Source organism: Ambystoma mexicanum, chromosome 3p, assembly GCF_040938575.1.
Source record: "Ambystoma mexicanum isolate Mex_15411 chromosome 3p, UKY_AmexF1_1, whole genome shotgun sequence".
NCBI classification, from domain to species: Eukaryota; Metazoa; Chordata; class Amphibia; order Caudata; family Ambystomatidae; genus Ambystoma; species Ambystoma mexicanum.
Window position 1 is genome coordinate 1,197,244,509 of NC_090925.1, and position 16,874 is coordinate 1,197,261,382.

Below are 16,874 nucleotides of genomic sequence, written 5' to 3' on the forward strand. Positions count from 1 at the left end.
GGAGCTTGGCAAAGAGCTTTCTTCAGGTTTCAAAGGCCTGATTGCATTCCTCATTCCATTTGACCTTTTTAGGGAATTTTGGAGAGGAGATCACATTCAGGGGAGAAGCTATGGTCCCATAGTTCTCAATGAAATTCCTGTAGTACCCAGTGAGGCCTACGAAGGCTCTCACCTGGGTCTGAGTAGTAGGTGTTGTCCAATTTTGCACAGCTTCAATCTTGCTGAGCAAAGGCCTTATTTCTCCACCTCCTACCTCATATCCAAGGTAGACCACTTTACTCTGTCCAATTTGGCATTTGCTTGCCTTTATGGTCAGATTGGCCTGCTCAAGAGCCTGCAAAACATGTCCTAAGTGGGTCACATGTTCCTCCCAGGAGTGGCTGAAGACTGCAATGTCATCCAAGTATGCCATGCAGAAGTATTCCATCCCAGCGAGAACTTGGTTCACCATCCTTTGGAATGTTGCAGGTGCATTTTTCAGTCCAAAAGGCATAACCTTGAATTGGTATAGGCCAACTGGGGTAGAAAATGCAGTTTTCTCCTTGGCATGGTCTGTCAGGGCTATTTGCCAATAGCCTGACGTAAGGTCCAGTGTGCTGAGGTACTTGGCTGCACCAAGTTTATCCACCAACTCATCTGTCCTTGGCAAAGGGTGGGCATCAGTCTTGGTGACTGCATTAAGAGCTCTATAGTCCACACAGAATCTCAACTCTTTGGATCCTGCCTTTGGTACTAACACCACTGGGCTAGACCATGGACTAGTAGAGGGCTCTATTACCCCGAGATCAAGCATCTTCTTGACCTCACCTTTGATGTGGGTTCTGACATGCTCTGACATTCTATATCCTCTGCTTTTGACTGGCAGACAGTCACCAGTGAGTATATCATGCTGTCCCCAAGGGGTCAAGCCTGGTGAAAGTGAGAACAGGGGGGCAAACTGATTTAACATTGCTTTGGGCTCCTCCTGTTGCTCAGGGGTCAGATCTGAAGAGAGATTAACTCCTTCAACCTTTTCGTCCAAAGGTAAGCCTCTCAGGAGGTCAGGTAGAGCTTCACTCTCTTCCTCCTCTTCTGATGAAGTTAGAAGCAAGGCTCCTACTTCTGGTCTAGAGACATAGGCTTTGAGGCGGTTGGTGTGGAAGACTCGGGGAGCTTCCCTGGGTTTGCCCAGATCCACCAGATAGTTGACCTCTCCAAGTTTTCCCACAACCTTGAAGGGTCCCATCCATTTGTCTTGCAAGGCCCTCTGCCTTGTTGGAAGCATAACTAGGACTAGCTGGTCTTGAGTAAACTCAACCATGTTAGCCTTCTGATCATGCCAATGTTTGATCAGAGCTTGGCCAGCTTTCAAGTTGTCACTTGCTTCTGCCATCATGTGTGACATTCTCCTTCGGAGACCTATCACATAGTCAGTCACTCTGACTGGCTTGGGGGAAGGAGCACTCTCCAACCCCTCCTTAATCAGGGCCAAGGGGCCTCTGACTGGATGGCCATAGAGAAGTTCAAAGGGAGAATAACCTACTCCCTCCTGAGGGACTTCCCTATAAGCAAATAAAAGGCATGGCAGTAGAAGGTCCCACTTTTTCTTAATGGGTTCTTCTAAAGCACCTATCATGCTCTTCATAGTTCTGTTAAACCTTTCTACCAACCCGTTTGTCTGAGGGTGGTATGCGGTTGAGAACTTGTAGGTGACTCCGCAGGTTTTCCGCATGGCTTTCATGTAGTTGGACCTAAAATTTGACCCCTTTTCAGAAATCACCTCCTTAGGAAACCCAACCCTGGTAAAGATACCAAGGAGGGCCTTAGCCACAGCCTGAGCTGTAACAGTCCTCATAGGAATTGCCTCAGGGTACCTAGTAGCATGGTCTACTACAACAAGGATAAACCTGTTGCCTGAGGAGGTTGGAGGATCAAGGGGACCAACAATGTCAATCCCAACCCTCTCGAATGGGACTCCCACAACTGGGAGAGGCACTAAAGGTGCCACATTCTTGGAACCAACCTTACCAGAAGTCTGGCAGGTATGGCAGCTCCTGCAATATCTATCTACTTCAGCCCCCATCTTTGGCCAATAAAAGTAGAGGGAGAGCCTTTCCTTGGTCTTCTTGAAACTCAATTGACCAGCTAAAGGAATCTTGTGGGCTAGTTGCAAGAACTGTTGTCTGTTCTCTTGGGGCACTACCAGGCGTTGGTAGGGTCCAGGTTCAGATTCAGTGGGTTCACTGTAGAAGAGGCCATCTTCCCAGTGTAACCTATACTTCCCAGGCTCTTGCTCATCAGCCTGAGAAGCAGCCTGTTGGCGGAGACCCTCCAGAGTTGGACATTCTCTTTGTCCCTTACGAAAAGCTGTCCTGCTGGGTCCACCTTCTGCCAGTAAAGACTGCAGCTCAGGATGGTCAGCCGGGTCCAGGTCTCCAACAAGTTCTGGGCCTCCTACTAGCTCTTCTTCAGAGTCTTGTTCAACCAGACAGGGTTGTACCTCCTTCTCAGCCTCAGCTGGAGGTGGAGTTACAGGTGTAACTTTGGACAACCCCGGGGAAGTCCTTGTTGGAAGCACTGGAGTGCTTGCTGTAGGCTTTTTCCTAGGAGTCTTGGGTTGCCCCTTTGCTCCTGATCTGGTAGTTACTGCAGTAAGTTGCTCCAGTGGGAGAGGAGTGATTTCTGTCATCATCTCCTGAGATAAACCTCGCAGGGTTTTCTCTCTCGCAGGTTTGGTGAGCTCCTGTAACCTTTTACTAGGAGGTCTGGGGGTATGTGACACAACTCCAAGAGCTTTCAGGTCATTTCCCAACAGAACCCTTCCTGGTACTTCACATTGTATACTGACAGGTATCTTTACAGCCATATCATTACACTGGATGAGAACAGGTAACTGGGGACACATCTGCACAGGCCCTCCAGCTAACTTGGTGAGGCATTTGGGTGCCTTAGCAACATCCTCTGCCTTGAAAAATGATTCATCCACCACAGTTATGCTGGCCCCAGTGTCCCTGATGGCAGGAGTCTCCTGACCATTCACGTGGACACTGTCCTTATAATGCTCTTTAGTATTATCTGGGATAGAATTATACACATCTAAATTCTGTTGTTCCCACAACCCCAGAGAGACTAAAGAAACACTGGCTGAGACTCCAGTGGGTTCATCAGCCAGTAGTAGAAAGTTTCCACTTGCCATAGTGACTTCCTCCTCTGGAGCGAAGGCTAAGGAGACAAGCTGGACCCCTGAAGGTTTACCCTTACATCTGGGATCTCCTTTCACATGGTCAGTAGCCTTACAAACATAACAGGCCCCAAAGGTCCTTTGGAATGGAGGCTTGCTCTGACCTCCTTCTGGTTTAGCACCAGAAGATATACTACTCTGTTGTGGTTTCCCGGGTGGCTTACCCTTATGGTTTGGTTTGGGGCCCTCTTTGGAATTGAAATTATTAGAATTCTCTTTGGAGTCTTTCTTAGGCTGTCTTCCCTCATCCTTCTTCTGAGTTACCCCAGAATCCTTGTGAGTAGCCCTGTTGGCAACCCACAAGTCAGCAGCCCTAGCTAGTTTCCTAGGATCTAATTCCCGTGAATCAGCCAAGTGCTGTCTGAGCTCAGGAGAGCAGGCATCATAAATTGACTCCATCATTACAAGATTCCTCATTCCTTCATAAGTGTTCACTTTGTAACCCTTAATCCATCCCTCTAAGTTTTTCAACCCTTAACACACCCAGGTAGCCCAAGGGGTACCATCATGCTTTTTGAGGCTCCTAAACCTCTTAAGATACTGGGAAGGGGTCTTCCCAAACCTAGCTATCAAAGCTAGTTTCACACATTCATACTCTTTCCTATCCTCCTCCCCCAACTCCATTACCGCATCAGTTGCAACAGGGGGAAGCCTAGAGAACAATCAGGTGAGTAACTCATTACCTGTGATGTTCTGGAGCCCATGATTATACTCAAACATAGACAACCAATCCAACACATCCAATTTAGGCTCATACATACCAATCAATTCCTTAGGCATCCTGGGTCTTTTAGGACTGGAACTTCTAGAGGAGCCAGAGAGAGAAGCATTCTCAACAGACATTTTTTTTCATTTCTAGCTCATACTTAAGCTCCATTTCCCTTAGCCTTAGTTCTTTGTCAGTTTGAGCATTAAGTTTCTGGTACTCTAATTCAATTTTCATTTTCTCCAGTTCAAAGTATTGAGGGTTGAATGTGGGACCTGGCAAAGGTCCAGTAGGTACAGCTGGTAGAGCAGACAGAGGCCTAGGGGGAACATCTGCAACAGTTTCATCCTCCTCTTCTGGTTCTGACCCAAGATCATCAATACTTTGTTCAATATCAATATCATTGCTGTTCTCTACATTTGCTGGGGTGATGGGTTCCTCTGAACCATCATCCAGACTTTGGTTTTCTAACAACCTTTCTATTAGCTCCATTTTCTTTCCTTTAGTCATGAGATTCTTATGCTTACAGAGAAGTCTTAGACAATCAGCAGTTTTTGTAGCAAGGGATTCTTGACTATAACTTTCCATAGTAGACAGGTTAGAAAATGACTTTTTCTTTCTTGTGCTTAAGCTTTGTGGTTAGTTGCACTAAGGTATCTCAAAAGTACACTAAAGTGTATACTCAATACAAATCCTCACCGCTGTACACCAGTGTTAAGCAGAAACCTGTGCAGTTCCCTCTGGGACCACTGCAAAAGATTTAAGATTACAGGTGTTGGCAGTAAACCCACTTGGTAGCAGTCTGTACCACACAGATTCACTGTGGTAGCTGTGGCTGAGCAGTCAGACTTCCCTCAAGAAGAGTTAGGCAGTATACAGAGGCACAGTAGTACAAGCAAACACTGACCAGAGCTAGGTGTAAAAGTATATACTTATTTATTTTAAAGGCACACTCATAAATTACACTAGCACAGAAAAAGGTAAGTAAGTCAAAACACAGTCACTATTACTTATGTGTACATCCCTAGTCATTTGTTGGACAAGTCTAAGTTAACACCACTTATTTCCAAACAGAGGTGAGCGCTTAACATCAGATGGCACTCCAACAAGTTATTAGAAAAGGGAGGGAAAAAGCAGGAGTAATGAAAGCAGCAAGGTAAAACACGTTTCACACAAGGTTAGCAAAGGCAGTCAACTGTGGAACAGGGAGAATTGGTTCGTGGCCCGCTTTAGAGAGAGCCAGGCGAAAATATGCCCAAGATCACACAATGTCACAAGTCTTTGCAGGTGAGTAGAAAAGGTTTTACTGAGTTTAGAAAAAGTTTAGTTAGGGTGTCCCAGGCTTACCCAGGTTCGAGAGCCGAGGGCTAAATCTACCCCGTACAATCGGTGGCAAGGGAAGCCGGGCGGAACACAGTACCTTTAAAAGTGGAAAGGATCCTCCAGCGGTGGTAGTTGTTCCTGGTAGTGGGTGCAAGTCACAGCGTCGTCCAGAGGAAGAGGTGATCTCGACGTGGAGGAAAGCTGCAGGTCGTTGCACTACCAGGGATGAGGCCAGCCGTGGAGTTTTCCGGTCACAAAGGAGTTTACCCCTCTTTCGCGGTTGAGGTAAAAAGTGGTATCCCGGTTGCCGGGGTGCTTGGCACAGGCAAGGCGGCCACGAGATGCTTCGGGGCGGCAAAAAGAAGGCAGCAACTGGTTGTCCCCACCAGTTAAGGGAAGGAGACTCTCCGGCGGGAGATCTCCTCTGTCGTCGGAAAAAGTGGTGAGACGGTTCCGCAGGGCTTCAGCGGTGGTGTCATCTTGGCAGGTCGTCTCGGCTTCTCCCTCTTCGGCTTCTTAGGTCCTGTGGCGACTTCTGAAGAACCAGTCCCAAAAACCCTGCTTTTATGCAGCAAACCCCCATTCATACAGCCTAGCTGTCACTCAAACATGCTAAGTGGTGAGCGGGGTGGCTCACCACTTGGGCCAATCACACCAGAGTGCGACATGAGTTGGCAAGGCAACTCAGTCCAGGGTGCCTAAACCCCCTCCCACACCCCCTGTGGTACCCAGACAGAATGGCACCACTGTGGAGGGCTTCTGTGCAGAAGCCCGCCAAAAGTGGAACAAAGGCTCGACTCGGGTTCAGGGTTACTGAAGTGAACCTAGACGCCATTTTGGCGGCGAGTTCTGGCAAAAAATCCCAACCGGTGAATTTATATTAAATAAATAAACCGGCGGTATCTTTAACATTGCACCAAAAAGTGGTGCATTAAAAACAATGGGAAATCCCATTGGGAAATATTCTGGTGGAATATTTCCGTGGTATCCACTGCCACCAGCCAGAACTCGGCGAGGGGGGACGGCACAGTACCCCCTCGACAACAGACCCAGGGGCAATCTAATTGCCCCTACCAGTACTTCCACAGTAAGGTGGTTTGTACTGGTTAAGTTCCTAAGTTAAGACTAGTAAAGTCAATGGTGACTTTACAGACCCAGGGAGACAGTAGTCAGTCCCAGGGTGTGGAGTCTATGTTTGGGGGTCTCTATGACACCCCTGTGTTACTGCACTGAGGGTGCTGTGTAACACACATTCAAAAACCAATGATAGCCTATCGGGAAAAAATACCCCCTAGCCCATAAGCACATAGCAAGTCACAGAAACACTCTCAAATCATGTCCAAGAGCGAGGGTAAAAGAGTCTCACTCTTGGCAGGAGAAAAAATAAACCCCAAAAATCCAGCAAAGCTGCTGGGGGACTCACTAGGTTAGGAAATTCAGCCTAAACAGAGAATTCTCCCTAACAGTTGCCATTCCCATTATTCCAATGTTTACATTCATATTAGTGGGAGGATACACGTTATTCTTTAAAAAGTAAGCTAAAAATCTCAAATTAAACCCTGCTGTAGACCTGCTGGGGTTAGATCCAAAATTACAGTGTCGTCAGAGCACATAAGTACGCTGTGTGCGGCAGATTTCAATTGGGGTGGGCATACTCTACTCCCTGATTTATTTGGATCAAAGTCGGTTACAAGCCAAATTAAAAAAAAGAGGGCCTAAAGGACAGCCCTGCTTTACTCCTATGCTTGTCGGGAAGGAAGCTGTGCAGCTGCTGTCTATCTTTAGACGGACTGAGGCGGAAGTGTCTTTCTAGCATAGTTGTACCAGATTCAGAAGGCCTCCTGGCATGCCTGAAGACTCTAACTTAATCCACAGCATTGTATGGTCAACTGAATCAAATGCCTTTTCCAGGTCAAGGAAGGCTGCATATATATGCACCCCTCTTACTTTACAGTACTTATCAATTATGGTACTTAATGTAAATCTATCGTGCTGAATCCGCTTCTAAACCCTGGCTGACAAAGCGTCAAAAGTTATTTGCCATGGGCTGGTTCTTTGATTCTGGACTGCAAAACATTTGCAAAGATTTTGTAAGATGCACACCCTTAAGGAGATGGCTCTGTAACATGAGATCATTAGTTCCGCCTTTTTTAAATATCGGTACTATTGAACTATGCCCCCATGAGTCAGGGAGAATATCCGATTTGCAATTTGCATTGAACACTTTTAACGAAATAGAGGCCCACCATTTCGATAGATAAGTGAAGATTTCCGGGTACATACCATCCGGACCCCAAGCTTTGCGATCTCGTCTTCCATGAAGATGATATCACTTCTTAAAGGATCTTTCCTCGGGCTAACAGTCATCAGGTTAGCATCTCTCAATAAGTTGCAGTAATGAGTCTTCCATTTGTCTGGGGGAATTGTTGCAGTGGCTCTCATCCTCCTCACCGCACCCTTTTGCTACCCGCTTCCAAAATAATGTTATTATTTGTGGTCACTGTGTTGTCAAGTAATTCCCATTGTTTCATAGTGAACTCACTTTTTTTATTTCAACAATTTCTTGTATTTCATTTTAGCCTTGTGATTCTGGCCTGCATTGTGCATGCTGCTCTTTCCTTCCCTTCTGCATTGTTTATCAAACCATGGGGCATCACAAGGCCTTGTCTAAACCTAAATCATGTTTGGTGCCCTGCAAGTCAATTCCTAGCCCGAGTTGAAAGTGGACGCTCTCGGTTCTATTTGCAATCTCAAACTTACTTGCATTCTAAACAAAGAAACAGTCTACCAATACATAATCTATTACTGAGTGTTGTACCCCTCTCCTGGAGGTACTTTTTGCTGCTCTGTCATCCAAACTTTCCATGTAACTCAATCATTGCATATACTGTCATAAACGTATCTAAACTCCTGCCGCCAGCATCGTACTTGGGGTTGGCAGCCAGTCTTTGCGGAATGGCGCATATATCCTCTAGTAAGGACTTCTCTGAATCTTCTCATGTCCCTGGCCTACCTTGACATTTAAATCACTCAGTATGATTACACCTAGCAGGGATTTTTTCAATTGAGGGGAGATAGAATATATTTTAGACAAATTATAAATGTACACACTGATTTGGGGGTGTTATACATATGAAAAATCATCAGCTTCCTGTGGGAGTCCTCATCATACAGTAAAAGCGCTAACGGGTCCCTTGAATTGAGAACGATGTTTGTAACTTCGATTTAACGTCCAAATATACCATAATCACGTTTTTCTCAAGTTCTTCCTTACATTGAATTAGACATGTAAGAAGATGCAGGTTATTAAGACCAAATCTGACATTACAGCCACCGCAATACACACATTTCAATAACATTCTCATGCAAGTAACCCCCAGGAACCTCCAGTATTGTGGATATCAGCGTCTTTTTATAGGAGTCTTTAGTCTCATGCGTGCTTACTTGGAACATGCAGTTTACATTTGTGTTCCTCTATTCAATTAGGGGGTCGTCCTAAACAAGTCTGGTCCTGAAATGAGTTTATCAGACTGGTAGTGTAGGCAGTCAACGAGACATACAGCCTCTGCACGCAATGTATTAAGTACCCTATCCCCTGAGCCATTTAGTATTATTTATTTATTTGGATTTGTAGAGTGCGCTAGCAGCCCGCAGGCATCGAGGCGCAGTGACAGAGCTAAAGGAGGCTTACTTGAGGGTTACAATGAAGCTGCCCATCAGAGAACGTGTTCAAATTACAGGGTCACATGTTTTAGAACATAATATGCTACATCACAAGATACATCAGACAAAGAGGTTCGTTTTGACTGCTTTGCGAAACGCTGAGTTTTGGCCTCATTATGAGATTATGGCCTCATCACCGACCAACCTACTTGAATGGCACTATATCCTCTTGCTCTTTCTGGTTGCTATTTATCTTAAGGTTAGGCTTTTGAAGGGTATGTAGGTCTGTGTTTTTTCTTTCATCTGTTACCATCTGTCTTTGTTCCTCTCGCAAAGAGGCTTGATTACAGCCAGTGTTCATTGGCTGCCATGGGTCACCTGTCCCAAAGCCGTATTTTCCTTTATTTGATTCAGGTGGTGGCCTTGGGATCTGTGCCTCCTCAGCAGTTGATTTGTGGGGGCCTAACAGGGATACTAAATCCTCAGTTTTACCGAACGTCTTAATAAGACAGATTTTAAACAAGGCTGTCTCGTCTCTCAACTCCTACAACATTTTCTTTAGTTCATTCAACAGACCGTTCAAATGTGCTCAGCTTCTAGACTTATATTTTGCCCTTGTGCTTATAACTGGATAAAATGCACTTGTCACGGTGCACTGGTTTGTAATATGTCCCCGTTTTTTTTTTTTTTTTTTTTTTTTTTGAAAAAAGGCAAACTTTGCCCTATCACTTATCCCTTGCAACTTTGCACTCACACCAGTGCAAAGTTTCTGTAACCAGGCCTGCAGTGATAAAATTAAAGGGGTTTGGCCAGAATTACCGCAAACTTGTAATGCGACCCATTATTTGACATTGAAATGATGCTACTTTAACAATTCTGTTGTCCAATTTCTGTGCAACATTGAAATGAAAGCCAAAACAGAAGCTGTCCTTTTCTTTAAATACTTGTAAAATCTGGACTTTATACTGTGGCAGATGAAAATAGAGGATAACAAAAACGACTTCCAGACTAACAGGTCGAATTAAAATAACAGCATACTTACCCAGAAACGTATGTTACGTTTTCACGTTTCTGTATTTCACTTTTCTGTCCAGTGAGTTAAGTGCCCACATCAGATTTCAGTGTGCAGCCTACAGGCACAGCTTAGCATCTTGCTGGGTATGGCTCCGTCCTCCATCTTTCCTCAATAGGGAAATTGAATATCATGAAAAGAAGCAAAACACACGTGATGTTATTATCATAGACTGTAGCATATTCGCATATGAAGACAATGGGAACCAAACACTATTCTTGAAATGAGGTACTTAGGTAGTCGGATGGATGTTGCCATGCTTTGCAGTGTTAAAGGCAATTTTATTGCATCACATTTCCACTTTACACCACCAGCAATGATCAGATCTAGTTGGGATATCAATTGAGGATGCCGACTATTTTGATACACGAGTAGCAGATGCTATACTGCAACTGGCTGTATGACCACACCTGTCTCAGTATTGTGCAAAGATCAATGAATGAATGATCTGATATGATAGGTTATTTATAATGCTCTTAATACCCAGAGGTTTCTAAGCGCAGGCATCGGATCAAACCTGTGTTGCTCCGTGTCGTCTTGCTTCCAAGGCGAGCATGTTGCCCCTGAGCTATCCTCCCGAGATAAATGGTCAAGTATTAACACTGAGTGGGTTCATCAAGTAATTGTCATTTTTGGGGTCACTGTTATTATGTGTAGGCTCAACTCCTGAAAGTATTTGATGTTTGCAGAGACATTTCTGAAATACAGACCGATGGGCCAACGCTGCTACAGCATTAGATTGGTAAAATGGGGTACAGAATGATTGACACTGGACTCCCTGGAGGGTAAATGAGCTGCAGCACCGCCATACCATCAAGGGAGGTTTCTTATCCACCTGATATTTGGCGAGATGATATCATTGTTATATTTTCATCTTTCCTGCACTTTGTGTTTATTTCATGTTGTTCCTTTCTTTCGAATGGGTACATGTGTGCAAGTAGCGTTTGTGCATAGGCAAAACGCACTTGCTCTAGACTTTTGTTTGGATAATCTGGCACAGCATTTAATAGTGAAGAGTGATAAGGTATATGAACTTAGTAGTTCACTTCTTCTCGATTGTCTGAGAATCTTGGTAGGCCTCATGGCTTCCTTTACAAAGAACCATCTGTCTTTGAGTTTGTGCCTTGCCAATAACTTGCACCTGCGATGTAGCACATAATGCTTATTAGAATTATGCTATTTTTAAGTTGGTGCAATAATTTGAATCAAGGATACTTCATGCCACGGGACAATTGTAATGACTGGTGATGAAGTAATGTGCAAATGCCAATGGAAATCTTTGCATGAATTGCATTATACAGCAACATTTGTCGACCAGGGCAATCAAGACACTGAACACAGGCATGATTCTTGAAAGGACACATTAACATATATTAGGAATAGGAATCACACGTAGTCACTACCGGGGGTGGGGGGTGGGGGGGGGGGTAGATGATGTACTGCCACTAACACAATCATACTAAAAAATCACCCTTCACCATGCGCTTCTCGAACTCTGAACTAAACACAACCCCACCTCTACAGCACCACAAACCGCACATATTCTCACCCAACACCACATGGCGGCCACCAACCACCTGGGCTCCGTGAATGGTGTAAACAGAACCAAAGCTGCCAACTGCACATCACAGCTCTCCTGCTCTTTTCCCACTCGATCCCTCCCGCCCCCCTGCATGACGGATCCGCCAGAGCGCCAAGAACCATGCAGGTGGCAAAAGGGCATGGCATAAGAACTTTTAACATAACATAATAACCATTAGCAACGCCAAGAATTTTGAAAACATATCTGTTAACACAATTTGTGTACATGGATCCCTATAATTGTATTGTACCAGCCTCACTGTAAATTAGAGATATCTGTAGCATGACATCTATTGCATACTATGGCATATTTCACTAAACATTGTCATCCGTCTGCCAATCCATCCATCATCCACATTTAATGACTAGTACTTGAAAGCAGTGTGAGACCAAATCGAAAGTATTTTATAGCTCTCCCACCTTTTTAGATCCATAGTCTTTTCAAAACGAAGCAATGCTATTCTACAATTATGAAGTCATTTATTTTCCTTTATACTGACAGGGTTTCTTCTCATAAAAATGGAATCATGCTGTGGGTACTGTTTATAAGCAGAGTGTTATCTTGTTTCCTTTCCCTAGGAGCTTTTATTCCGCGGTGTAACGAGGAAGGCTACTACAAGGCCACTCAATGTCACGGTAGCACAGGGCAGTGCTGGTGTGTCGATAAGTACGGGAATGAGCTTGCTGGCTCTAGGAAGCAAGGAACAGTTACCTGTGGTGAGTAAAGTTGTGGTGCCCTGTGATAGCATTGTATTGTGCGATGAAAATCCAGGCGATACTACATGATCAGCCAAAAAGTGTCAAATTACACTTAACTACTATATTTGCTCGGGCCAGCAAAAGGTCTCGAGGTGTTCATTCACAACAAAATGTGCCTTTGTTTGCTCCATCTATATTACAGTAGGTTTGTCACTATACCGCTGATTGTGATCATGAGAACAATACCGACTGACAAGACAAAATGGAGGTTCTAGCATTTCAAAGCATCTGATTTTTTAGTCTATATGATAAAATATATTGGTCTAGTCTATTTGTGTAGCATAGATATTCCAGTTTCCAGCAACTTAGATGCAGGGAGGCCCCATAGTTTAGCATGTACTGGAAACAAGATACAATTACATGACAGCATCACAGCAAGCTGTTCTCACCATCCTCTGCAATGTAAACACTAATGGCTCAAGGATTAAGCTGCACAAAACATGTATAGGCTCTTAAAGCAAAGCAAGATACAGTTATTCTTTTAGTGGTAGAAAATCCCATTAAAGGCCGTTTGACAGGACAATTAAAAAGTACCTTAATTATTAACCATAATCCTGGAATTGGAAAGCACAAGTATCCATCACTTGTATTGATCTGAGAACGGAATGTGTTGGAACAGGACTGAAAGGGTAACAATTGGGAGTGTATGGACATTTGAAACGATCGTGTAGAAGAAGGCAAACACTTAACTATGATGCTTACAGTACAGATTCATAGAGCACGCTGCCAACATTTAACAGCGCTAACATGTTTCCCTCTTTTTTCAAGCGGGTAATGTAATGCTTTGGATCTGTGCAAACCCATTGGAAATGTCAGCTGCAATTCTTCAGGAAGGTGCTAGTGAGAATTTCAGATTCAAGTTTTTAATGGGTATTTTTATCTCATGAAAGTTACAGGGTTGAATTCCTCATGATCTCAACTGAGCATAAATCATTTATCCATGTTTGCCTTAACATGGTTATACTACCAAAAATCATGCATCAGTATACGCTTTGCAGGTGCCTGAGGCAGTCTATTTGCATGCTTGTGTGGCATGCCAGAGGGTGACAATCCACAAACTATTGTCTTAAGTAGTGCTGTGTCCCTAAGGGCTCAAGGTATTTCATTTGATGTTTAGAGGACACACCTTCTAGAGCAGTCCTAGAAATCTTGAATTCAGGATGCACACCAAACTTGTCTATATTCCAGTCTTGTTGGGAACCCCTTTTTCAATTTAAATGCATATTTTCTAACATTATTAATGTGTTTGATTTACGTTTATACCATACAGAGTTTTACTAGCCCGACTAAGCGATTGTGATTAAACACTTTAAAATTAAATAGACTAATTGTAAAGGATTTGGATTTCAGAGTACAAGACAAGTTGTGCAAATGCAGTATTGTTTTCGGAAATGTTGCCATAAGCAATTTCCTATGTTTTGTTTAAACACTATGAAATCAATCTTTCTCTGTTCTCAACATGTTTAATAGTGGCACCTTGCATATGGCACACAAAATATAATGGGAAACAAGATGCTGGTGAGGAGCTCTCATGTAGCCAACACCTTTTTGTTTGTCGGTTTCACTGCTCTCTAAGAAAGACTGCATACTTTAGACTCGCTGGTCCGGTCTGTCCCCCAACAATTTGATTTGCAAGTACTTGGTAACTATCCAATTGTTTGGGTTAGACACCAATTATCCACGGACTCGTGATAATTCAAATATTGTGGTATAAACTCTTTGCTTAAGATTTAGTTGCTAAATTGATGATATGATAGGTTATTTATAACGTGCTTAATGCCCAGAGGTTTCTAAGCGCGGACCCGGGGATCGAACCGGTGGTGCACCGTGTCGTCTTGCTTCCAAGGCGAGCACGTTGCCCCTGAGCTATCCTCCCTCCCGAGAGATTGCTCGTGGACAATTTCACAGATCTCCTTTTGATGAGGAAAACTAAGCTTATCAAAGGGGTACTCACACGGATTAAAGCCAAACCGCCTAAATAATTTGAAAGCCTCCTTATTGATTTGGTAAATAGTGGTTTCTGTTCTGCCTGAGAATTGAGTCGTAGTTAAATAATCATTTAAAAATAATAATGAACTATTGGGGCCATGTGCCAATTTCAGATGAAGATTTTGTTTGCTCAGAGCCAGAGTGCTGTATACGCTGCTCAGATTAGCTTCAAGTAACACACATTCAATGGGAGTGGACAACAGTAATTTGAGGAAAGTTGTAAGACATCGCTTTTTTGGATGCATGTTTAGTGGCCCAAATCTCCACTCATCACTGTGCAAAGTTTTGTCTTACATATATTAAGAAGAGAAATTAAGGTAGTACCTGCATGTTCTCTGGCAAAGTTCAATATCCCCCACCCAGTTAGCCGTCACACCTTCATGTTCAGCCTTTGTAAATGTCATACACATGCTATGTGATGGTCAATTGTTAGGCCAAGATAATCATACGTAGTGACCTGATCCATGGGTTATTCACCGATTTTCAATGCAAGTTTCTTCATGGCATTAGTGCTTTTAGGACAAGAGAACATTGACTTTGTTTTACTGTGTTTATTGAAATTCCATTAAGGTCAGTGGAGCAGCAGCGATTGTCTAGGGAGCATTGCAGGCCACTAGGTGTATAGTCAAAAAGGACAAAGTCATACACATCCCAAAGCCAAGGTATCCTGGAGTTACCCAGTTTGGGAGGAAAGGCCTTGCTCTAACACAAAGCATGTGTTAAAAATCATCAAGATATAAATTAAGCAATGTATGGGCAAGGCTGCATCCCTGTTGCAGTCCAACATGTGTATCAATAAGGTCTGTCGTTGCTCCTTTAAGTATTTATTAAGTGGGGCAAATTTTACCCTGCTGGTTTCCGTTTAACAGGGGTATGCACCCTTCCTACCACTGTTTGACATAATTTCTTCGATATCTCTGTATGGATGAAAATTAAAGACCTTTAAACTAAAGTGTGAAATGCCTTCTTCTGTGCCCAACATGCTGACTTCAAGATTTCACATTGATATCAACTGTCTAGATGCTCGGGTATATTCAAAATTGGAGATATCAACAGATTTCTAATATATGTTATGTGATTTCTGATATATGTTATGTTATGTTATTTTGCATTTATATAGCGCCTTATATACCATTGGTATGGTATGAAGGCGCTGGCAGGTTGAACTCCCTTGGGAAGTGAGCACCGGTTATGTGTACAGCTGGTGCAGTATTCATGTAATACCTGCTTCTTAGCGATAGGTGTGGTGGTTGAGAGATCAGCGGTATGTGTTCGTTCTAGCAGGATTTATCCAGACCGAATGTGGCTGCGTTAGGCCTGAGGAGAACGCCTGGCTGGGGGGTGTGTAGCCAGCAGTGTTTACATAGAATGATGTGGAGTATGCGGCAGATGTTGGTATGAGAACAGTTATACCGAATGGTGTCATATTATCTCTGTGTTCTAGTTGAGTGGTGGTGTAAAGGAGAGAGTAAGCGTGGTGGTGTGATATGAGTTATATGCTCTTTCATACGTTCTCTGCGTTCCAAACCGTACTATGTACGTCACTTGTTTTGCTCCGTCACCCGCTCTACGCATTCACCCGGTCTACGTACTCAACCGCTCTACGCACTCATCCCCTCTACGTACTTATCCCCTCTATGCACTTATCCCCTCTACGCACTTATCCCCTCTACGCGCTCATCCCCTCTACGCGCTCATCCCCTCTATGCGCTCATCCCCTCTATGCGCTCATCCCCTCTACGCGCTCATCCCCTCTACGCGCTCATCCCCTCTACGCGCTCATCCCTTCTACGCGCTCATCCCTTCTACGCACTCCTCCCTTCTACGCACTCCACCCTTCTACGCACTCCACCCTTCTACGCACTCCACCCTTCTACGCACTCCACCCTTCTACGCACTCCACCCTTCTACGCACTCCACCCTTCTACGCACTCCACCCTTCTACGCACTCCACCCTTCTACGCACTCCACCCTTCTACGCACTCCACCCTTCTGTGCACTCATCCCCTCTACGCACTCATCCCCTCTACGCACTCATCCCCTCTACGCACTCATCCCCTCTACGCACTCATCCCCTCTACGCACTCATCCCCTCTATGCCCGCATCCCCTCTACGCACTTCTCCCCTCCACTCATTCACTCAGGTCACTCATGTCAAGATTGACCAATTCTGACACCCATCCTGTGATCTCAGTTCCTGCATATGTTCACAAACACATGTGCCATGGAGGTTAATTCACATCCTGATCCAATATGACAGTGGTTTCAGTACTGTAAGGTCACTTATTGCATGACTGCCCAATGCACGAGTCAATAAACTCATGGCAAACACTATATGCATCATCTTCCTTAAAAAAGGAGGTTCAGCCACCACCAACTGGTGAAAGATTATTTATTTGTTTGTTTTTGTTATAAAACTCGAAAAAATGAAAAAACAATGCATCTGAGTGTTGTACAGAGAAAACAAATACACTAACATGTAATACAAATTCACAATATTAACAAAATACAACTAAGACACAAAGAACTGACATATCTAAAACATTGATGAATAAAATAGT

The 16,874-nt window shown here is 44.0% G+C and overlaps 1 protein-coding gene across 3 annotated transcripts in view; it reads left to right on the forward strand.

Moving 5' to 3' along the window:
- SPOCK1 (SPARC (osteonectin), cwcv and kazal like domains proteoglycan 1) overlaps positions 1-16,874 on the forward strand; it is a 3,006,883-nt gene that overhangs the window by 2,964,009 nt on the left and 26,000 nt on the right. For all 3 annotated transcript variants that reach the window (XM_069652611.1, XM_069652609.1, XM_069652610.1), the window contains one exon: positions 12,145-12,282. In XM_069652611.1, the coding sequence (XP_069508712.1) occupies positions 12,145-12,282 (138 nt within the window). The remainder of the gene's footprint in view (positions 1-12,144; positions 12,283-16,874) is intronic.